At 45.1% G+C, this 23,719-nt stretch overlaps 1 protein-coding gene across 1 annotated transcript in view; it reads left to right on the plus strand.

Annotated features, from left to right (window-relative positions):
- The window catches only part of PKD2L1 (polycystin 2 like 1, transient receptor potential cation channel), a 105,318-nt gene that overhangs the window by 5,667 nt on the left and 75,932 nt on the right, over positions 1 to 23,719 (plus strand). The window contains exon 2 of the mRNA XM_077454266.1: positions 21,410 to 21,523. Within this exon, the coding sequence (XP_077310392.1) occupies positions 21,410 to 21,523 (114 nt within the window). The remainder of the gene's footprint in view (positions 1 to 21,409; positions 21,524 to 23,719) is intronic.

Raw genomic sequence — 23,719 nt, forward strand, 5'->3', positions numbered from 1 at the left:
CCACAATACATAGGGTTGCCGTGCACTACTGCTGACCGCTGCCCTATACTGCAGCAGTCCTTCAGCGGTATAGGGACTGACGCACAGTCTGCTAAACACTAACACACAACCTGCTTGGTCCACAAAAGTTTTTATAAGGACTGGTAACTTGGTATAGGGTGCTACGGTACATAGGCCTGAGTGCAGTACAGTCTGCTGTTCTGTAAGGACCGCTATCGGTCCACAATACATAGGGTTGCCGTGCACTACTGCTGACCGCTGCCCTATACTGCAGCAGTCCTTCATTGGTATAGGGACTGACGTACAGTCTGCTAATCACTAACACACAACCTGCTTGGTCCACAAAAGTTCTTATAAGGACTGGTAACTTGGTATAGGGTGCTACGGTACATAGGCCTGAGTGCGTTACAGTCTGCTGTTCTGTAAGGACCGCTATCGGTCCACAATACATAGGGTTGCCGTGCACTACTGCTGACCGCTGCCCTATACTGCAGCAGTCCTTCATTGGTATAGGGACTGACGTACAGTCTGCTAATCACTAACACACAACCTGCTTGTTCCACAAAAGTTCTTATAAGGACTGGTAACTTGGTATAGGGTGCTACGGTACATAGGCCTGAGTGCGTTACAGTCTGCTGTTCTGTAAGGACCGCTATCGGTCCACAATACATAGGGTTGCCGTGCACTACTGCTGACCGCTGCCCTATACTGCAGCAGTCCTTCATTGGTATAGGGACTGACGTACAGTCTGCTAATCACTAACACACAACCTGCTTGGTCCACAAAAGTTCTTATAAGGACTGGTAACTTGGTATAGGGTGCTACGGTACATAGGCCTGAGTGCGTTACAGTCTGCTGTTCTGTAAGGACCGCTATCGGTCCACAATACATAGGGTTGCCGTGCACTACTGCTGACCGCTGCCCTATACTGCAGCAGTCCTTCAGCGGTATAGGGACTGACGCACAGTCTGCTAAACACTAACACACAACCTGCTTGGTCCACAAAAGTTTTTATAAGGACTGGTAACTTGGTATAGGGTGCTACGGTACATAGGCCTGAGTGCGTTACAGTCTGCTGTTCTGTAAGGACCGCTATCGGTCCACAATACATAGGGTTGCCGTGCACTACTGCTGACCGCTGCCCTATACTGCAGCAGTCCTTCATTGGTATAGGGACTGACGTACAGTCTGCTAATCACTAACACACAACCTGCTTGTTCCACAAAAGTTCTTATAAGGACTGGTAACTTGGTATAGGGTGCTACGGTACATAGGCCTGAGTGCGTTACAGTCTGCTGTTCTGTAAGGACCGCTATCGGTCCACAATACATAGGGTTGCCGTGCACTACTGCTGACCGCTGCCCTATACTGCAGCAGTCCTTCATTGGTATAGGGACTGACGTACAGTCTGCTAATCACTAACACACAACCTGCTTGTTCCACAAAAGTTCTTATAAGGACTGGTAACTTGGTATAGGGTGCTACGGTACATAGGCTTGAGTGCGGTACAGTCTGCTGTTCTGTAAGGACCGCTATCGGTCCACAATAGATAGGGTTGACGTGCACCACTGCTGACCGCTGCCCTATACTGCAGCAGTCCTTCAGCGGTATAGGGACTGACGTACAGTCTGCTAAACACTAATACACAACCTGCTTGGTCCACAAAAGTTCTTATAAGGACTGGTAACTTGGTATAGGGTGCTACGGTACATAGGCTTGAGTGCGGTACAGTCTGCTGTTCTGTAAGGACCGCTATCGGTCCACAATAGATAGGGTTGACGTGCACCACTGCTGACCGCTGCCCTATACTGCAGCAGTCCTTCAGCGGTATAGGGACTGACGCACAGTCTGCTAAACACTAACACACAACCTGCTTGGTCCACAAAAGTTTTTATAAGGACTGGTAACTTGGTATAGGGTGCTACGGTACATAGGCCTGAGTGCGTTACAGTCTGCTGTTCTGTAAGGACCGCTATCGGTCCACAATACATAGGGTTGCCGTGCACTACTGCTGACCGCTGCCCTATACTGCAGCAGTCCTTCATTGGTATAGGGACTGACGTACAGTCTGCTAATCACTAACACACAACCTGCTTGGTCCACAAAAGTTCTTATAAGGACTGGTAACTTGGTATAGGGTGCTACGGTACATAGGCCTGAGTGCGTTACAGTCTGCTGTTCTGTAAGGACCGCTATCGGTCCACAATACATAGGGTTGCCGTGCACTACTGCTGACCGCTGCCCTATACTGCAGCAGTCCTTCAGCGGTATAGGGACTGACGCACAGTCTGCTAAACACTAACACACAACCTGCTTGGTCCACAAAAGTTTTTATAAGGACTGGTAACTTGGTATAGGGTGCTACGGTACATAGGCCTGAGTGCAGTACAGTCTGCTGTTCTGTAAGGACCGCTATCGGTCCACAATACATAGGGTTGCCGTGCACTACTGCTGACCGCTGCCCTATACTGCAGCAGTCCTTCATTGGTATAGGGACTGACGTACAGTCTGCTAATCACTAACACACAACCTGCTTGTTCCACAAAAGTTCTTATAAGGACTGGTAACTTGGTATAGGGTGCTACGGTACATAGGCTTGAGTGCGGTACAGTCTGCTGTTCTGTAAGGACCGCTATCGGTCCACAATAGATAGGGTTGACGTGCACCACTGCTGACCGCTGCCCTATACTGCAGCAGTCCTTCAGCGGTATAGGGACTGACGTACAGTCTGCTAAACACTAATACACAACCTGCTTGGTCCACAAAAGTTCTTATAAGGACTGGTAACTTGGTATAGGGTGCTACGGTACATAGGCTTGAGTGCGGTACAGTCTGCTGTTCTGTAAGGACCGCTATCGGTCCACAATAGATAGGGTTGACGTGCACCACTGCTGACCGCTGCCCTATACTGCAGCAGTCCTTCAGCGGTATAGGGACTGACGCACAGTCTGCTAAACACTAACACACAACCTGCTTGGTCCACAAAAGTTTTTATAAGGACTGGTAACTTGGTATAGGGTGCTACGGTACATAGGCCTGAGTGCGTTACAGTCTGCTGTTCTGTAAGGACCGCTATCGGTCCACAATACATAGGGTTGCCGTGCACTACTGCTGACCGCTGCCCTATACTGCAGCAGTCCTTCATTGGTATAGGGACTGACGTACAGTCTGCTAATCACTAACACACAACCTGCTTGGTCCACAAAAGTTCTTATAAGGACTGGTAACTTGGTATAGGGTGCTACGGTACATAGGCCTGAGTGCGTTACAGTCTGCTGTTCTGTAAGGACCGCTATCGGTCCACAATACATAGGGTTGCCGTGCACTACTGCTGACCGCTGCCCTATACTGCAGCAGTCCTTCAGCGGTATAGGGACTGACGCACAGTCTGCTAAACACTAACACACAACCTGCTTGGTCCACAAAAGTTCTTATAAGGACTGGTAACTTGGTATAGGGTGCTACGGTACATAGGCTTGAGTGCGGTACAGTCTGCTGTTCTGTAAGGACCGCTATCGGTCCACAATAGATAGGGTTGACGTGCACCACTGCTGACCGCTGCCCTATACTGCAGCAGTCCTTCAGCGGTATAGGGACTGACGTACAGTCTGCTAAACACTAATACACAACCTGCTTGGTCCACAAAAGTTCTTATAAGGACTGGTAACTTGGTATAGGGTGCTACGGTACATAGGCTTGAGTGCGGTACAGTCTGCTGTTCTGTAAGGACCGCTATAGGTCCACAATAGATAGGGTTGACGTGCACCACTGCTGACCGCTCACCTATACTGCAGCAGTCCTTCAGCGGTATAGGGACTAAGAGTTTTGTCACAGGGTCATTTAAAAAATGACATGCAGAGGAAGAGGCAGGCCCTTCCGCAGGGGTGGTAGGGGTAGGGCAGGAGCAACAGGCTTGAGCCAAAGTGGGAAGTTGCAGAAGGTGCGTTCAATTACTTTAAAGGATGCACCAGACTAGGTTGAGTGGCTCGCTCAGCCTTACTCTTCTGCACCCTCCTCATCCTCTCGATCTGCACCCTCTTCTTCACTCTCTGCTATGTGCACCCCCAAAGACACTACCACCAACAACACGACCACCACCACCACCACCACATACCTTCCGCTTGAGTCACTGGAATTATTTTCCGATCCATATCAAGAGGACATTTCTGATGCGCAGCCACTCTTGGTATTGGATCAGGAAGAGGAGGTAGCAACAAGCGCTACTCAGCAGTCTGACGCCAGTACCCAGATCAGCCCAAGGAGGAGGTTGGTCCCCGGTGTTGCTGCCTACTCTACTTATAGCGGTGGGGAAGGTGACGTTGATGATGACGTGTCTAGTGATGTCACGTGGGTGCCCACAAGAGAGGAAGAGGAGGGGAGTTCAGAGGGAGATATGGACCAGCAGATAGGGAGGAGAAGCAGCAATGACTTACATTGCACAGCAGGGACAAAGCAGACTGCAAATGTATCAGGAGCGAGTCATCGACCATGTACGGTCACATCTGGCGCTCCCAGGACACCGGCACATGGCTCCGCAGTGTGGGCTTTTTTTAACGTGTCCGCTGCTGACAATAGCGTTGCCATCTGCAATCTTTGCAGTCAACGCGTTAGTCGCGGTAAGCCCAATACTCACCTAGGGACGACCGCCTTAAGAAGGCACATGAGCAGCCATCACCGAGCCCAGTGGGAGCAACGGAACACACAAAGCCACACTGCAGGCTCTCACCGTCCAGCCTCGTCTTCTACTTCTCCTTCTCCTCTCTCCTCACAATTGTCCTCCACTCCACCTTCCATCACGCCAAGCTCACATTTTTCTGCAAAAAGGCAGGCTTCCGTGGGCCTAATGTTTGAGCGTAAAAAAATGATGACGCCGGATAACCCTCTTGCCCAACGGTTGGCGGCTGGCTTGTCAGAACTCATAGCCCGCCAACTACTGCCATATAAACTGGTGGACTCGGAGGCCTTTCGCAAATTTGTGGCCATTGGAACACCACAATGGAAGGTCCCAGGAAGGAAGTATTTCTCAGAGAAGGGCATCCCAGAGCTATATGGCCATGTTCAGCGGCAAGTGAATGTATCTCTGGCACACAGTGTCGGTGCCAAGATACATCTGACCACAGACACGTGGTCTAGCAAACACGGGCAGGGAAGGTATATCAGTTTTACTGCCCACTGGGTGAACCTTCTGACGGCCGTCAAGCATGTAACCCGTGGCACCCGTGTAGATTTGGTTTTACCGCCACGGATTGCATGCAGGCCTGACTCTTCTTCTCCTCCTCCTACTCCATCCTCCTCCCTCTCCTCCTCAGCTGCCTCCTCCTTTTCCGCTGCTAGCGTCTCTTCCACTGCACCGCCCAAGCTCCCCAGAACCTATTCCACATGCCAGGTGAGACGTTGCCATGCCGTGCTGCGTCTGTTGTGCCTGGAAGCAAAGAGCCACACTGGCCCGGCACTCCTTTCAGCTTTGCGTTCACAGGCAGATGAGTGGCTAACACCGCTCAATTTGACAGTTGGTAAAGTGGTGTGTGACAACGGTGCCAATCTGCTTAGCGCATTGAAACAGGGCAAAATCACGCACGTGCCGTGCATGGCACACGTCTTAAACTTGGTCGTGCAGCGATTCCTTGTCAAATACCCTGGGGTCCAGGACATCTTGCGGCAGGCAAGGAAAATCTCGGCCCATTTCAGAAGATCTTACACGGCCATGGCTCGCCTTGCTGACATTCAGCGGCGACACCATCTGCCGGTCAGACGTCTTATTTGCGATTGCCCGACGCGATGGAACTCAACCTTCTATATGCTTGATAGGCTGCTCCAGCAGAAACGTGCAGTTAACGTCTACCTGTATGAACTCTGCGAAAGAAACGGTTCTGGGGAGCTGGGTTTTTTTTCACCGCGCCAGTGGCTGCTCATGCGCGACACATGCAGACTTCTGCGGCCATTTGAGGAGATCACCAAACTGGTCAGTCGCAGCCATGGCGCCATCAGTGACATGGTACCTTATGCCTTCTTTCTGGAGCGTGCATTGCGTCGTGTCATTGATCAGGCTGTGGAGGAGCAGGAGCGGGAAGATGAGGAAGTCGCAATGCTGGATGAATTCCCAGGGGGGGCTACTCTATCTGAGACAAGTCAACAACAGGAGTCTGATGAGGAGTCAGAGGAGGATGGTGCCGGGGCGGATGAGCAGGAGCAAGAAGAGCATGCTTTAAACCTTTCTGGGATCCCTGTTGTGCGAGGATGGGGAGAGGAGAATGAAGAGGACGACATTATCCTGGATGATGAGCAGGAGCCAGGCCACCACACCGCTTCCACTTTAGTGCAAATGGGGGCCTTCATGCTCCAGTGTTTTAATAGGGACCCCCGTATAAAAAGCATGAGGGTCAAGGACCAGTACTGGGTGGCAACGTACTTAGACCCCCGGTACAAACACAAAATGGCGGAAATGTTACCGCCGTCGCAGAGGGCTGTCAGAATGCAGCACTTCCAGGCCTTGCTTCGAGAAATGCTGCATTCTGCTTTTGCGTGCGCTGGCAGAGGAGCAATTCCCACTCCCAGAGAAGGATTTGCGGGTACCAATCCAACAGCGCCTGCAAGAAGAGGCCGGTTTGAAGATGTGTTGGTGACTTCGGATATGAGGTCATTCTTTCAGCCGACCCATCGACAGGTGTCATCCGGATCCAGCATCAGGGAACGCCTAGACCGTCAGGTGTCCGACTACATTGGGTTAACGGCCGATGTGGACGCTCTGAGGAGTGATGAACCCCTAGACTACTGGGTGGGCAGGCTTGACCTCTGGCCAGAGCTTGCCCAATTTGCAATCGAACTGTTGGCTTGCCCCTCATCCAGTGTCCTGTCCGAAAGGACGTTCAGCGCAGCAGGGGGGATTGTGACCGATAAGCGTACTCGCCTAGCTCACCACAGTGTTAACTACCTCACATTTCTAAAAATGAATGAGGCATGGATCTCGGAGGAATTCAACACATGTGATCAGTAGACCATGTATATGTCTATAAACAATTTTTGGAATCAAGCACACAGACCTTCTTAATTCATTTGGCTCACTTCCCTGACCCAAAAAAGCACACCGTACTATATGCCCCTACCCTCCTCTTTGAAGAGGTTGAGCGGTGTCATATTTCTACTGGGGCTGCTTATTATGAGGGGTTCCCACCATCCCTGTGCTGTGCTGACTTCCTCCTGGGTGTTCTTATTATGAGGGGCTCCCACCATCCCTGTGCTGTGCTGACTTCCTCCTGGGGGTTCTTATTATGAGGGGATCACACCATCCCTGTGCTGTGCTGACTTCCTCCTGGGGCTGCTTACGGTGCTGCTGTCAGCGCTGTATGTCACGGAGCTGCTGTCAGCGCTGTATGTCACGGAGCTGCTGTCAGCGCTGTATGTCACGGAGCTGCTGTCAGCGCTGTATGTCACGGAGCTGCTGTCAGCGCTGTATGTCACGGAGCTGCTGTCAGCGCTGTATGTCACGGAGCTGCTGTCAGCGCTGTATGTCACGGAGCTGCTGTCAGCGCTGTATGTCACGGAGCTGCTGTCAGCGCTGTATGTCACGGAGCTGCTGTCAGCGCTGTATGTCACGGAGCTGCTGTCAGCGCTGTATGTCACGGTGCTGCTGTCAGCGCTGTATGTCACGGAGCTGCTGTCAGCGCTGTATGTCACGGAGCTGCTGTCAGTGCTGTATGTCACGGAGCTGCTGTCAGCGCTGTATGTCACGGAGCTGCTGTCAGCGCTGTATGTCACGGAGCTGCTGTCAGCGCTGTATGTCACGGTGCTGCTGTCAGCGCTGTATGTCACGGAGCTGCTGTCAGCGCTGTATGTCACGGAGCTGCTGTCAGCGCTGTATGTCACGGAGCTGCTGTCAGCGCTGTATGTCACGGAGCTGCTGTCAGCGCTGTATGTCACGGAGCTGCTGTCAGCGCTGTATGTCACGGTGCTGATGTCAGTGCTCTGTATTACGGTGCTGCTGTCAGTGCTCTGTATCTCCTGCACCCTCTTGTTTGCCTACCCTGGTCCCTGACCTTCCCTCTCCTCCATTGCCTTCATTAGCTCCATAGTCCTGAATTGTCAGAACAATTTCCCAAATAAAAAAAAAATGCTTGTAGTTATCGATCCCAAATTCACCTCATACATGTATTATGCTATTGTCCAGGTGGTGGGACTACGTGCTACCCCCTAATAATTACCCCGTGGCCGCAAATTCGACCTAAAGGTTTGCGAAATTCGCCTCCCATTGAAGTCAATGGAGCCCGCGGCGAACGGTCGTTTTCGCGAACGTTTGTGTCCGTTCGCGTTTCGCGTTCGCGAAACGTCCCGTCGGAAGTTCGTCCATCACTATTCACCAAATGAGATGCATGTTCAGTTGAGTTATTGTAGTTTGAGGAATATTCCACTTCTTTGCCTTTAAAGGCTCTTCAGTTGTTTTTATGGTATGTTTTGAAGCATTTGGTTGAATCTGAGCAGATAATATATCCCAATACACTTTAGAATGTATCCTGCTGCTTCTGTCAGCAGTCATATCATCAATAAACACTGGTGACACAGCTCCATTAGTGGCCATATATACCATACTGATGATGTGGAATGGTTGGATCATGAGCTGTTTTTCCTTTCACCGCAATCTTCTCTTTCCATCGGATGCATGGTGCTCTTCATTTCATCAGTCCAAAAATTATTTTCCAAAACAGGGCATCCTTTTTTAGCTATATCTGGCCAAGTCTTCTTCTTGTGCTTCTTTTCATGGGGCTTTCCAATGGTTTGCACCTTGTAATTAACCCTCTCAAGTTAATTTAATGACGTTTTTTTCTTGATCATAGACTTTGACAATGATATTGCTACTTTATGGAGAGTGTTCTTGACTGGGCTAGATGCTGCAAAATAATTTTTCTTCAACAAGGAAAGAAAATTATCCCACACAGTTGTTTTTCATGGTCACCCAGGCCTTTTGGAATTTCTATGCTCAACAGCACATTCCTTCTTTTAAAAAATATGCCAAATTGTTGATTTAACCACTTCGGTTGTTTCTGCTATCTCTCTGTCTTATTCTTCTCTGTCTCTGCCAAATACAAACTCCACATGTTACATGAACTGATGATATGAATTCTTAATAAAATAATGAAATAACTGCCCATACGAGACCCATGGGGCAGCTTGACACTCAGTTGTTCAACTACTTTTGATCCCTTAAAAAGGAGACTGCATTATTCACCCTATTGGCATGTAAATACCCTCAAATTAAAGGAAATCGTTGTCCACAGAATACACTTTAACTTTATAACAACAACATTGCAACAGCAATACAAACATTAATTATATTTGGCAATCCAATATAAGTTTACGTGAAAAAATGAATTTTATGTTGTAAAAGCTGCCTGTCTGCTGGTCATCTCTTCCCACATCTTCCTGGATTCCCTGCATGCTTTGCAGCTTCTCCTCTGCTGTTTACTTTAAATTTCTAATAACTATATATCCCACGGTACCTTGGGAAGGCAGGCTCTGTGAATTATGTTGCACAGCAGTGCCTACTCACAGAACATAGTGAATATGTGTCACAGAATGCAAAGAAGTAAATGTGTGGGGATCTTCACAAGGTAAGTTTAAAAAGTTCAAGATTGTTTAGAATAATAGGAGTGGGCTAGAAATAATTAAAACCCATTGGAAATAAATTTACCATTTTAAATTTTGATCATAGATACATGTTAATGCTTGTAGTCTGTGCTTTGCAGAGGCTCTGTCCCTTTGCTCTGTATGGACAGGGGGAGAATGCTTGTTTAGGGAAATTAACGATATTCCTTGTGTAGCACTACCCCCACAGAAGCTGCTGGTAACTGGTTCCACTACTACTGCACAGCCAGGCAACATGCATTCTCCTCTCCACAAGAAGTCAGGCCCTTGGTTTTGTTTTTATGTTTTATTAGGGGTAAATGATGGAGACAATACTCAGAACGTGGCACCACATCCAAATGGGAACAGAGAGAAAAAAGGACCAAAGGTGGACACGGATTTTAAATTTGTACCAAATTAAAGTCCATGTTCACCTTTGGTCCTTTTTTCTCTTTGTTTTATTAGGGATATCATCTTGGATGGATGAAAGGATTTATGGGATGCCCAACTTGAATCAAGAACAACAGGGGACAACCTCCTACCTCGGTACAAAAAGATCCTGAACAGTTTTCTCTCCTTTCTGTACACAGTCCTTACTGGAGTTAGAAGCAAACATCCATTACAGACAAGGAGCTCTAAGCCCCTCTTGGAAACAGCACAAACACTTGAGGCAAACTGCATTCAAGAGTGTATCCTCCTAGTTACAAGTACAAGTACAAGTACAAGTCATTCAGTTCAACCAAGGGGGAAAAAAACATACAACACATACACAATCCTTTACCCACAGCTGATCCAGAGGAAGGCAAAAAAAGAAACAGCAAAGCATGATCCAATTTGCTCCAGCAGGGGAAAAAAATCCTTCCTGATCCCCGAGAGGCAATCGGATACTTCCTGGATCCACTTTACAGTGCCTTGAAAAAGTATTCACACCCCTTGAAATTTCCACATTGTGTTATGTTACAACCAAAAATGTAAATGTATTTTATTGGGATTTTATGTGATAGACCAACACAAAGGGGCACATAATTGTGAAATTTAAGGAAAATAATAAATGGGTTTCAATTCTTTTTACAAATGAATATCTGAAAAGTGTGGTGTGCATTTGTATTCAGCCCCCTTTACTCTGACACCCCTAACTAAAATCTAGTGGAAACAATTGCCTTCAGAAGTCACCTACTTATTAAATGAAGTTCACCTGTGTGTAATTTTGGTTATGTCGCTACCAGCTTTGCACATCTAGAGTGACATTTTTGCCCATTCTTCTTTGCAAAATAGCTCAAGCTCTGTCAAATTGGATGGAAAGCATCTGTGAACAGCAATTTTCAAGTCTTGCCACAGATGCTCAATTAGATTTAGGTCCAGACTATGACTGGACCATTCTAACACATGGATATGCTTTGATATAAACCATTCCATTGTAGCTCTAGCTGTATGCTTAGACTCGTCCTGCTGGAAGGTGAACCTACACCTCAGTCTCAAGTATTTTGCAGACTCTAACAGGTTTTTTTCTAAGATTGCCTTGTATTTGGCTTCATCCATCTTCCCATCAACTTTGACCAGCTTCCATGTTCCTTGCTGAAGAAAGGCATCCCAAAAAACATGATGCTGTCACCACCATGTTTCACAGTAGGGATGGTGTGTCAGGGTGATGTGCAGTGTTCGTTTTCCGCCACACATAGCATTTTTCTTTTAGGCCAAAAAGTTACATTTTGGTCTCATCTGACCAGAGCACCTTCTTCCACATGTTTTCTGTGTCCCCCACATGGCTTCTTGCAAACTGCAAACAGGACTTATGGTTTTCTTTCAACAATGGATTTCTTCTGCCACTCTTCCATAAAGGCTAGATTTGAGCTGTGGATCTCTGCAGCTCCTCCAGAGTTACCATGGGCCTCTTGGCTGCTTCTCTGATTTATGCTATCATTGTCTGGCCTGCCAGTTTAGGTGAACAGCCATGTCTTGGTAGGTTTGCAGTTGTGTCATACTCTCCATTTTCGGATGATAGCTTGCACAGTGCCCTGTGACATGTTCAAAGCTTGGGATATTATTTAATAACCTAACCCTGCTTTAAACCTCTCCACAACTTTATCCTTGACCTCTCTGGTGTGTTCCTTGACCTTCATGACGCTGTTTGTTTGCTAAGGTTCTCCAACAAAATCTCTGAGGGCTTCACAGAACAGCTGTATTTATACTGAGATTAAATTACACACAGGTGAACTCCATTTACTAATTAGGTGACTTCTTTAGGCAATTGTTTCCACTAGATTTTTGTTAGGGGTATCAGAGTAAAGGGGGCTGGATACAAATGCACACCACACTTTGTGTTGGTTTAAGCTTAGAAAGAAGGGATTCCATAGCCTTACCTGTACATTGCTGCTTTATGATACTTGAGTCAGTAAAGAAGCTATAAAATCAGCTACGGTAAGCATGAGTACATTTTTCAGCTCCTGTTGCCTGGCATTGGAGATTTGCCTATACATATGTAGTCTAAAATGTAATTTACTCCCACAGCCCACATATCTTTAGGGACTAAGTAGAAATTGCTTACAGTTTGGTCCCATTGTTAACTCCATTCACAAAGTCCAGAATATGCATAATTTTCATTTTCATTTTAGTTTACCTTTTTTGGGCCGTGACTGGAGTATGTAATACATTTTCTCAACCACACAAGTTTTTTGGGCCAGTTGCACATGAGCATAATAATTTACTGATGCTTATAATCTAGATCTTGTTGACAGAAAGGTCCTGAGTAAAATGTTCGGTAAAGATGCGTATAGGAGCATAAAGGTGTAAAATTTTTGTCAGTATTTTAATATACTCATTAGCACTTACGAAAACATGATCATGTGTGTAAACACACGTGTGCTCATAAGTTACTGCACTCAAATGTAAAATTTTCTATTTTTGTTTTATGGCTCTGTACTCATCTCTGTATTACCGATCGTTTCTGAGCTGTGTGCATCGCTTCATAGACAACAATGCATTTAATTTAAAAACGTGGCCTTTTTTACTCCTGTGTGCCGTATGCAAATACCATCTAATAGACCTGTCTTTTAAATGTACTGAATAACAAAAAAAATATATAGAGGAGAAAATTACCTGATGGCTTCCTATTTTACTAAGACTCTAATTTCCCTAGCGTATGAGGGTTGTCCCATAGGTTCTCAGTCCACCTATGAAGGAGTAGTTATAGATTTTAAATTAGTTTTTTTATAATGTAATACTACGTGCCTACAGACCAATTGGCACCTTTATATTCATGCTTTATGCACATGGTATTTTTAAGTTTTAGACGGTGACTGGGTGATCTACAGAAAGGTAAAAAAGCAATAGCTCATATCTGGAATAAAATAGGAGGGTTGGAGCTAAAAGACCTTCATGTAGATATCTAGCCAACACTAGGCCCCTTTCCAAAGGTACTGTAAATGAGCAGCAATATGGGAGAACGAGTGTTATAGTTGACTCTAAGTTGCCTAAACTATGGATGAGGTACATGAAACATTACTGCTGGATAGTTGTTTAGGGTCAAGAAGATTAATGAGTAATGGAAATATCAAACAGTAGCTTAAATACTTGAAAAAAGATCTGGCAATGATAAAGGCTGTTGCATATTGGGTCCCACTTTTGAGCAAAAGCTAATTAGATGGAAAATGTGGTGATCCAATGTCAAAAATAAAGCTCTGAACACTGCAGAGTTAGGAAATAGCATCTTCTTGGGGAAAGAAAGATTTATCTATCCATACCATTCTTTCAGGTGCATGTTGTCTATATGCCGTCATTGGGGTTGATTTACTAAAGACAATTACAATTTTCCTTAGCAAATGTGAATTTTCATTTTGCAGCATTTTTGCTCCCGCAAGCTTGGATGATGGATGTCACTAAAGCTTTACCACATTCACCAAGCTCTGGGATAGTTCCCTTGCAGAGTGAACAGTGTATTTGTCTTTAGTAAATTAATTTATATAAATCCTGTATTATAATAATAATAATAATAATAATAATAATTCCATTGCATCCATGTATTAAGACAGCCCAGTTCAGCACACCTTCAAAGTATCCATCAGCTGTATGTTTCACATATCTAAACTACCTTTCTTCTGTTCTTCTTCTCACTCACAATATTGTTAATGTGCCCATACGAACTCTGAGATCAAATAATACAAAAAGATAAGGCGGCACTTATGGGGCTTTAAAGGTGGACACTCAGTGATACGGTTTACTTATCACTGTTGTCAGGAAAATAGGGAAATAGGACAACATATATACCTTAAAAAGCATTCCCATCATTATCACCCACATGTGATGACATCATGAAGTGCAAAGGTCAAAATAACAGTTTAAAAAATGTCTGACAAATGTACAAATAGAAAGTACAAATGAACAATAAGGTAATACCAAAATGGGCATAGATGAATGATAAAGCCAAACTCAGGCATTAATGGCTAGTGACAGAGACAAGAAAAAGGCATAATGCTGCCTAGGCAAGATGTCCGTCACAGCTTAATCAGAACTGGAATAGGAGAAAATGGTGTACAGTTCAATGTGCACCATTTTCTCCGGAATAAGGTCATCCCAGAGCCAGGGCAAAGATGCCAAACTGCGCCCCCTCACTCATTTATGATGTGTAAGCTTAGGGGATCCTCCACCCAGCAGCCACTCCCCTCCCCTTTGAAAATTAATGCCCCCATCCCTACAGTAAACCGTTGCGCCCAGGGCAGCTGCCCACCCCTTGTCCCGACCCTGAGGGAGGCACTTCAGAGCAACCAACAGCACAAGAGGTGTAGATCAAGAGACAAGCCCCCAAAACAGACATGAACCCAGTGTAAAATCACTAAATAAATCAGCTGAAAGTGAAAAAAAACAGGAATGTGATACATTAAAACCAGCAGAAAGTTTAAACTCAGAACAGGGAGGGCACAGAGAGTGCCAACAGCCATTACAGAGTAGTTTCACAGGCACCAGAAAGATATATGGAAGTGATAAGGCCTCTTTCACGTGGGAGTGCTTAAGTATGAGGGCCGTGTTCAGTGCATTCCTGTGCAGGCAGTCTCATTCATGTCAGTTGGGATGCAGTGGCTGCATGGAAAAAATGGCTGCTTCCAATATGACATACTGTACGTGTGGGCGTGGGTCTCTGAATGCACACTATCTGCATTTGGTGACGCACAGGCATCGTCCTATGAATCCCCTAGTGGGCAGACACAGCCCTTGCATGGACATACAATTAAATAAACCCATGTGAATGAGTCCTCAGGAGAAAAAGCTCCACAATAGAAATAAATTCATAGGATCAAAGTCAGGCATATTGCACTGTGCATGGGGCAATGGAGCAAACAGCATCTGAAAGGAGCACACACAGCATGATTGCTGTTGCCAATCATCTCCACAAGGAACTGATGTCAGAAAAACAACTGTGATAGTGAAGTCTATCAGCATATACAAACCATGAATAATGGAAAAGTTTGTCAAAATCCATTAATGGAGATATAAGGAGGGCTAAAAAAGGCCATCAAGGGAAAAGTTGATCCACTGGTTAAATGGGGGAGCTCCTTACATTAATATATGATAAAATACAGACATTAATTAAAACAAACAGTGGAAAATTACTGAGTACGTGCAGAAAACAATATACACCCCCAACACATAGTAAGTCAGGATGAAAAAAGACACAGTCCATCTAGTTGAACCATAAAAAAAATAATAATAAAATAAAAAATATCATACAATTCAATATACCCAATCCTATATCCACAGTTGATCCAGAGGAAGGTGAAAAAAGAAACAGAAAAGCAGGATCCAATTTGCTACAGCAGGGGAAAAAAATCCTTCCTGATCCCTGAGAGGCAATCGGATTTTCCCTGGATAAACTTTACCTATAAATGTTAGTACCCAGTTATATTATGTACATTTAGGGATAAATCCAGGCCTTTCTTAAAGCAATCTACTGAGCTGGCCAGAACCACCTCTGGAGGGAGTCTATTCCACATTTTCACAGCTCTTACTGTGAAGAAGCCTTTTCCGCATTTGGAGATGAAATCTCTTTTCCTCTAGACGTAAAGCGTGCTCCCTTGTTCTCAGTGTTGACTGTAAAGTGAATAACTCAACACCAAGTTCACTATATTTAATATATATTTTATATATTTATACATAGTGATCATATTCCCCTTAATCTCCTCTTCTCAAGAGTGAATAAATTCAGTTCCTCTGATCTTTCCTCATAGCTGAGCTCCTCCATGCCTCTTATCAGTTTGGTTGCCCTTCTCTGCCTTCTAAGCCAGGATCAAGGTCAGCCTGAACACAAAGTGTGTAGCACACGAGGACCAAGAAAGGCACCTGATGAGAGAATGACACTCATTAAGATCACTGCCGCCAATCGTAGCCCTGAAAAGCTACAAAATGAAGAGGCAGTCAGTCGTATATGGGGCGGAATTTTGATGTAATGGAAAGACTCAGGTCACAGGAAGCAGTTGATTTATTAAGGCCTTTCTGTGCTGAGATTTTCAGGATGTAGTAATAGGCAGTGACTATCTACACCACTGGTCAATGGGCGAAAGTGGCCAATCACCATGCATTTGAAGGTGGGTAGTGGGTGATTTAATTAAAGTAAATGGTGTGAAACTGTCTGTGTGGAGGAGCAGGAAGACAAGGCATGTCATATAGCTGATCATTGAAGTGATCTATGAATGAAATGATGGTTTTGACCACATAATACAAGCTGCACAGGCAACAGAGTAGATACAGCAGCTCGCATATTCTGGGGTGCTTGTAAGTCTATGTTTAATAAAACATTTTTGCCAGATTGAGGGTGTAAAAAAACTGTATAATGAGCATTTCAGAACTCAGATCTCATAGACAAGCTGCCAGCATAGTCCCCTATTAACCCCTGTCAAGCTGGAAGATTACAGCTGCAGGGTATGGGAGGGGGCAGAAGACAGAGGATTTCAGCTATGACAGCACAAGGGACACTTTGGGACTAAGCTAAGGTTTTTTTTTTTCTTTTTCTTACCACTTCATTTTCTGTCTCCTTCACGGTTTCACATCATTGTGGTATTTTCCCAGAAATTTATTTTTTTTTTTTAATTTCTTCTATTATCAAAATGTTTAAAATTTTATATTAAAATCTTATTTGGTATTATTACTTTTATATCTGTCTTCCCGAAATTATATTCTTTCACTTCCCATTTTGACCAAAAAAAAATGGTATGTGGCAATATAGCGGTGCCGTGCCAAAACTGTGGGTGTGGTCAGATTGCATCAACAGTGGGAGGGGCCATATGCTTTAATGACTGTGCCACAAGCAAGTATGTAACAGACAGTACAAACCTCAGTACACTAATTTTAGTAAAATGAATTTGTTCTATTTCATATCCTTTACTACACACAGGTAACCTAAAAGTCTTGTTTTTTGTTTTGTTTTAATAACAAACATGTTATACGTACCTGCTCTGTGTAATGGTTTTGCACAGAGCAGCCAGGATCCTCCTCTTCTTGGCTTCCTCGCCGGAACCCCTGGCCCCTTTCCCCTGCCGGGTGCAAGCAGGCGCACTCCCACCCACTCCATCTCCCAATTGTCTCACTCCCAGTGAATGACAGCCAAGGGCTCCTGCTGCTGCCAAAAGCCAATCAGGAGTGTGAGTCCCCGGAGAGCCAAGGCTCTCATGGACAACATTGGATCGAGAGGTAAGTATTAGGTTGGGCTGGGGGGGACAGGTCCTGCTGAGACACTTTTTGCTGCATCTGTATCCACCAGAGAGCTTCACCTATAGTGGGTGCACAGACCTGAATGCAGACACCTTGCGTTCAGATTCATGCATCCCTTCCTGTCTGCGTGTAACATTTACAGGTCCATGCAGTTGCTGTGCCCCAAGTGACTTTGACTGGACTGTCTGCACAGGGATGAACAGAACAGCAAATTTCCCCATGCAGTGGATGCATATGCTCCATGTGAATGAGGCCTAATTATTATGTGGGCCAGATACAGTGGTGTGAAAAAGTGTTTGCCCCCTTCCTCATTTCCTGTTCCTTTGCATGTTTGTCACACTTAAGTGTTTCGGAACATCAAACCAATTTAAACAATAGTCAAGGACAACACAAGTAAACACAAAATGCAATTTGTAAATGAAGGTGCTTATTATTAAAGGTGAAAAAAAATGTGTGAAAAAGTGATTGCCCCCTAAACCTAATAACTGGTTGGGCCACCCTTAGCAGCAACAACTGCAACCAAGCGTTTGCGATAACGTGCAATGAGGCTTTTACAGCATCCTGGAGGAATTTTGGCCCACTCATCTTTGCAGAATTGTCCTAATTCAGTTACATTAGAGGGTTTTCGAGCATGAACGGCCTTTTTAAGGTCATACCACAACATCTCAATAGGATTCAGGTCAGGACTTTGGCTAGGCCACTCCAAAGTCTTCATTTTGTTTTTCTTCAGCCATTCGGTGGTGGACTTGCTGGTGTGTTTAGGATCATTGTCCTGCTGCAGAACCCAAGTTCGTTTCAGCTTGAGTACACGAACAGATGGTCGGACATTCTCCTTCAGGATCTCTTGGTAGACAGCAGAATTCATAGTTCCTTTTATCACGGCAAGTCTTCCAGGTCCTGAAGCAGCAAAACAGCCCCAGACCATCACACTACCACCACCATATTTTACTGTTGGTATAATGTTCTTTTTATGAAATGCAGTGTTCCTTCTACGCCAGATATACTTGGACACACACCTTCCAAAGAGTTCCACTTTTGTCTCATCGGTCCACAGAATGTTGTCCCAAAAGTCTTGGGGATCATCAAGATGTGTTGTGGAGAAATTGAGACGAGCTTTGATGTTCTTTTTGCTCAGCAGTGGTTTTCTCCTTGGAACTCTGCCATGCAGGCCATTTTTGCCCAGTCTTTTCCTGATGGTGGAGGCATGAACGCTGACCTTAACTGAGGCAAGTGAGGCCTGCAGTTCCTTGGACGTTGTTGTGGGGTCTTTTGTGACCTCTTGGATGAGTCGTCGCTGCGCTCTTGGGGTAATTTTGGGCGGCCGGCCACTCCTGGGAAGGTTCACCACTGTTCCATGTCTTCGCCATTTGTGGATAATGGCTCTCACTGTGGTTCGCTGGATTCCCAAAGCTTTGGAAATGGCTTTATAACCCTTTCCAGACTGATAGATCTCAATTACTTTCTTTCTCAATTGTTCCTGAATTTCTTTGGGTCTCGGCATGATGTGTAGCTTTTAAGGATCTTCTGGTGGACCTTACTGTGTCAAGCAGCTCCTATTTAAGTGATGCCTTGATTGTGAACAGGTGTGGCAATAATCAGGCCTGGGTGTGGCTAGAGAAATTGAACTCAGGTGTGGACAACCACAGTTATAGTATGTTTTAACAAGGGGGGCAATCACTTTTTCACACAGGGCCATGATGGTTTGGATTTTTTTTCACCTTTAATAATAAACACCTTCATTTACAAATTGCATTTTGTGTTTACTTGTGTTGTCCTTGACTATTGTTTAAATTGGTTTGATGTTCCGAAACACTTAAGTGTGACAAACATGCAAAGGAACAGGAAATGAGGAAGGGGGCAAACACTTTTTCACACCACTGTAGCAGGAAAGAGAAGATGTCGGGTAATTAAAAGAAAAGTATGGGAATTTTTTTTTAAATCATACTTACCTAGGTGGATGCTGCATCTGTCCCTCCGCTACCTCTAAGGCTGAGAACCAAGTGAACACCGCTGATCACACAGTTACAAGTGCTCCCTGAGCAGAGAACTGGTGACTGCCCCCCCACTCCAGCACCTCCCCTGCAACCCCCCAGCCCAGGGCCTCCTCTGCACCCCCCAGTTCAGGGCCTCCTCTGCACCCCCCAAGTCCAGGGTCTTCGCTGCGCCTCCCCAGGTCAGGGCTTTCTCTGCCCTCCCCTCAGTCCAGGGCCTCCTCTGCACCTCCCCTAGCCCAGTGTCTCCTCCGCACCCCTCCACCAGTCCAGGGCCCCCTTCACCCCCCAGTCTAGGGCCTCCTCTGACCCCCCCAATCCAGAGCCTCCTCCACACCCCCCCCTCAGCTTAGGCCTTCACTGCACCCCTCAGTCCAGGGCCTCCTCTGCATCCCTCCACCCCAGGGCCTCCTCCACATCCCTTCCCCCCCTCAGTCGAGGGCCTCCTCTGCAAGCGTTATCTGCATCCCTCAAGGCCCCCCAAACCTTTGCCATACCAACCCCAACTTCTTAGTTCAGGGACTTCTGCAAACAAATCCCTCTCCTTATCCTAATAAATGCCTTTCATTTCCAGGAAGGCTCTCCCATGCTGAAGCATCACTCTGGAATGCCTTTCTATAGCACTGGTGGGTGGGAGGAGCAAAGTGATTAATCGCTAGTGTGCCTGTGCAATCTCCCTCATATTTGGTTCTCTGGTTTTTGGAAAACTATGTAGTGGGCGCTGCCTGTCCATTACACTTGATCAGGCAGCAGTGACACCCTTAGAGCAGTGCTTCCCAGTGCGAATGGGGGCGGAACCCCTGACGGCACCCCTCTAGATGCGTCACCCGGGTGTGTGCCCACCTGCTCCCCCCCTACTTTTGCCTGGGTGGCAGAAGTTAAGAATACTTTGAGGATGGAGGAGCTAATAGCCTGCCTTCATGTGAGCTGCCCAAAGTTCCTGGAACTGTGGTAAAACTGGATTGAGTTTTTAGACCCTGCTAAACTCCTACCCCTTCTCTAACAGTAACCAGACCTTCTATTCAACATTCCAATCAGCCTCAACATCTCTGTCAGGGGGTCCACCTTTTCCCAATTTTTATTTTCTACCCCTCTCCTTTCCTGGCCTTCTCCCTGTTATAAGTGGCTTCCTAACGTTATTTTATACTTGTTATCCATGTGCAAGAGACAGTATGGGCTGTGATCAGGCCCTGGTGCCGTCCTGGTGGTCAGCTCAGTACTTTGCACTATTTACTCATAACCCACTCATATTTTACTTCGTAATAGAGATTGTCAGGTGGTAATCTGGGCTTGACACCCGCACTAGTCTTAACACATTCACAAGTGTGCCTTCTGGGGATTATAGTTCATCTGTAATATTATATACATGGATGTTTGTTACTCACCTGTTCTTTGTAACAGACAATTGGTTAATTGTATTGTTGTACTACTGAGCCACAAAAGATAAAAAACGTTATTCTTTAAAAAAAAAGGATTTCATGAAAAATAGGTTACAGACAATTAAGTAGTGGATGTGTAAGGAATATTTTTAGAGAATAATAATTATTCTAATGCTGCGTATGGAAGGTCAGATTTTCCAATGGAAAATGTTCGATGTGAGCTTGTTTCGGAAAGTCCGACCGTGTGTATGCTCCATCGGACATTTGCTGTTGGATTTTCCGCCCACAAATGTTTGATAGCAGGTTCTCAAATTTTCCGCCAACAAAATTTTGTTGTTGGAAAGTCCAATCGTGTGTACACAAGTCCGCGCACAAAAGTTAACGCATGCTCGGAATCAAGTACGAGCCAGAAGCGCTCGGTCTTGTAAAACTAGCATTCGTAATGGAGATATCACATGACTATTGAACTTCCTGTTTATTTGCTCGTCATACGTGTTGTACATCACCGTGTTCTCACGTTCGGAATTGTTGACCTACATTTGTGTGACCATGTGTACGCAAAACAAATTTGAGCCAACAACCTTCAGAAAAAAATCCACGGTTTTGTTGTCGGAAAGTCCGATTGTGTGTATGGGGCATTAGGATTATTTAGTTGGCTGTTTCTTTTCTCTCCCAATCAGGTAATAAATTATAAGAAATAGTTAATTTGTTGTCTTGTTTTCATAGGACTTTGGGGAACAACTTTGACTGAAGATACTGCAGAAAACCGGGAGCTGTTTGTGAAAACCACACTAAGGGAACTGCTTGTCTATATTATCTTCTTGGTGGACATTTGTCTCTGTAAGTCTCTTTACATTTATATTATTTGTATTGTTTTGGAGGTTTTTCTCTCAAGTTACTCGTGTCACTCTAGTGATCCTGACGCTGACTCCCCAGTACCATGGTTTCTAAAAATAATTTCCACCCACCTGCTTCTATGACTTTGTTCTGTAGGGTGACTGAAGATGCATTGTGTTGCTCCTTTGCCGCTCCCTCATTCGCAAGTGAGATTCTGCAACATTTCTAGTGAGAGGTCAACACCATAGAATCACTTCAGCGCTCTCTCTAGTATTTCTGTTGCTGGCAGATGGTTACTAGCGATCAGATTGCTAACATGACTATTTTTCAATTACGTCTATCTTAAAGTGTATGCAGAGCCCAAATTTGTTTTTAATTCTAAGAGAGTAAGGAAAGGAATAAATCATCTGTCAATGTATTAATTTCTTCTTTTCTTTTTTTCTTTTGCTATTTGTATCGAGTTGGTAAGCTTTCCCATCACCTCCTGTCCCAAAGACACAACAGGTAGTAAAAGGAAATCTCTAGAAAGTGAGGACAATGGCACTCTTAGCCCTTGTACACATGGTCGGAGATTCCGACGGAATGTGTCCGATAGGACCGTTTTGTCGGATATTGCGACTCTGTGTGGTCTCCATCGGACTGTTTCCGTCGGAGTATCCGATGGAACAAGTTTTCCAACTTGCCCGTAAAATTTTCAGACAAAATGCTCTGATCAGACATACTCCGATCATGTGTAGAGAATTCCGATCGGACAAAGTGCCACGCATGCTCAGATCAAATTCCTACATCAAAGCTATTGGCTACTAGCCTGAACGTAGTCCCGTCGTAACGAAATAACGTCATCACGTTCTGAACGATCAGATTTTCCAACAACTTTGTCCGACCGTGTGTATGCAACAGTTTCGGACAAAATCCGTCGGATAAAATCGACGGATTTGGTTGTCAGAATGTCTGACCGTGTGTACAAGGGCTTAGGCTGGCAAAACAATTTTTGTTGTTCAATTTCATTTAGATTTACCTTCAACTATGTAGTGCAAGGGCCTGCCTGACTGCATACAAATTGAAAGTGTTTAGGTTTGACCTCATATTACCGTATATGGTTTTTGGTAAATCTAAAGGAAAATTGCACAAGAGAATCATATAATATATAGCCAGCCTTAGACAGTTGTCACTGGAGCAAGTGTTCCCATTGCAAGATTTCCCCTCGCCTCCTGTTCTGATGTCAACTCCAAAGATAGGTTCAAATCTAGCCTTTTATGAGCCAAGTGTTTCTTACGTGTTTTTTTGCACACATAGGGCAGACTGTTCATTGCAATGGGCTACCGTACACACGACAAAAGCACAAGAGTAGCTTATGTTCCCTATTGAGCTTCAGGCATTTTGTAACCGTGCATTTTGATGCATGCAAAAACACACATTTGCTTGCCGCATATGGGGTACCATTAACAATGAATGGCACCTCAAGTGAAACATGCATTTATTAAATACGCTTAGGTGTAAATGCAGCCTGAAACATTGGATTTTCTATACCTGTCTTTCTTGGTGACCATGGTCACCAAGATAAATAGAGAGTGAGGACCTCCTCATTGGGGATAAAGACAGTGATAACATGATACAGGTTCTAATCCTTTCATATGCATCTAAAACTAAAAAGAAATAGTGTATGCTGTATTTACTATTGAAAGGCTATGCCCATCAAAAAATATTTAGGTTCTTTGCTAGACAATGGAGAGTTGCATTGCCCGCAGGTTTTTACATCTCTTGGGGAATTAATTTGTGAGATATCCCCATTAGAATGAGTGGATCTGCTTAATCTGCTTAGTCTCCAATTTTCCATCATGAAGCCAAGCCAGAGAATTCCAATTCTGGTGTAATCAGGAACAAAGGTCTCAAAGGATAGACGGAAATTTTGATATCTTCGGAGTTCCAACGGAGTTCCGCCGAAAACTGACTTACCTACCCACGATCACACCAAAGTCCGATCGTTTAGAACGCGATGTTGTACGACGGGACTAGAAAAAGTTCAATAGCCAGTAGCCAATAGCTGCCCTTGTGTAGTTTTTGGTCCGTCAGAACAGCATACAGCTGAGCGGTTTTCTCGATAGGAACTGGTTCCGGCAGAAAGATTTGAAACATGTTCTATTTCTAAGTCCCTCAGAATTTTAGAAAGAAAAAGTCAGATGATGCCCACAGAATGAT

This window comes from Lithobates pipiens, unplaced genomic scaffold (genome assembly GCF_037356315.1).
Source record: "Lithobates pipiens isolate NorthernLeopardFrog02 unplaced genomic scaffold, aLitPip1_a1.2 Scaffold_25, whole genome shotgun sequence".
NCBI lineage: Eukaryota > Metazoa > Chordata > Amphibia > Anura > Ranidae > Lithobates > Lithobates pipiens.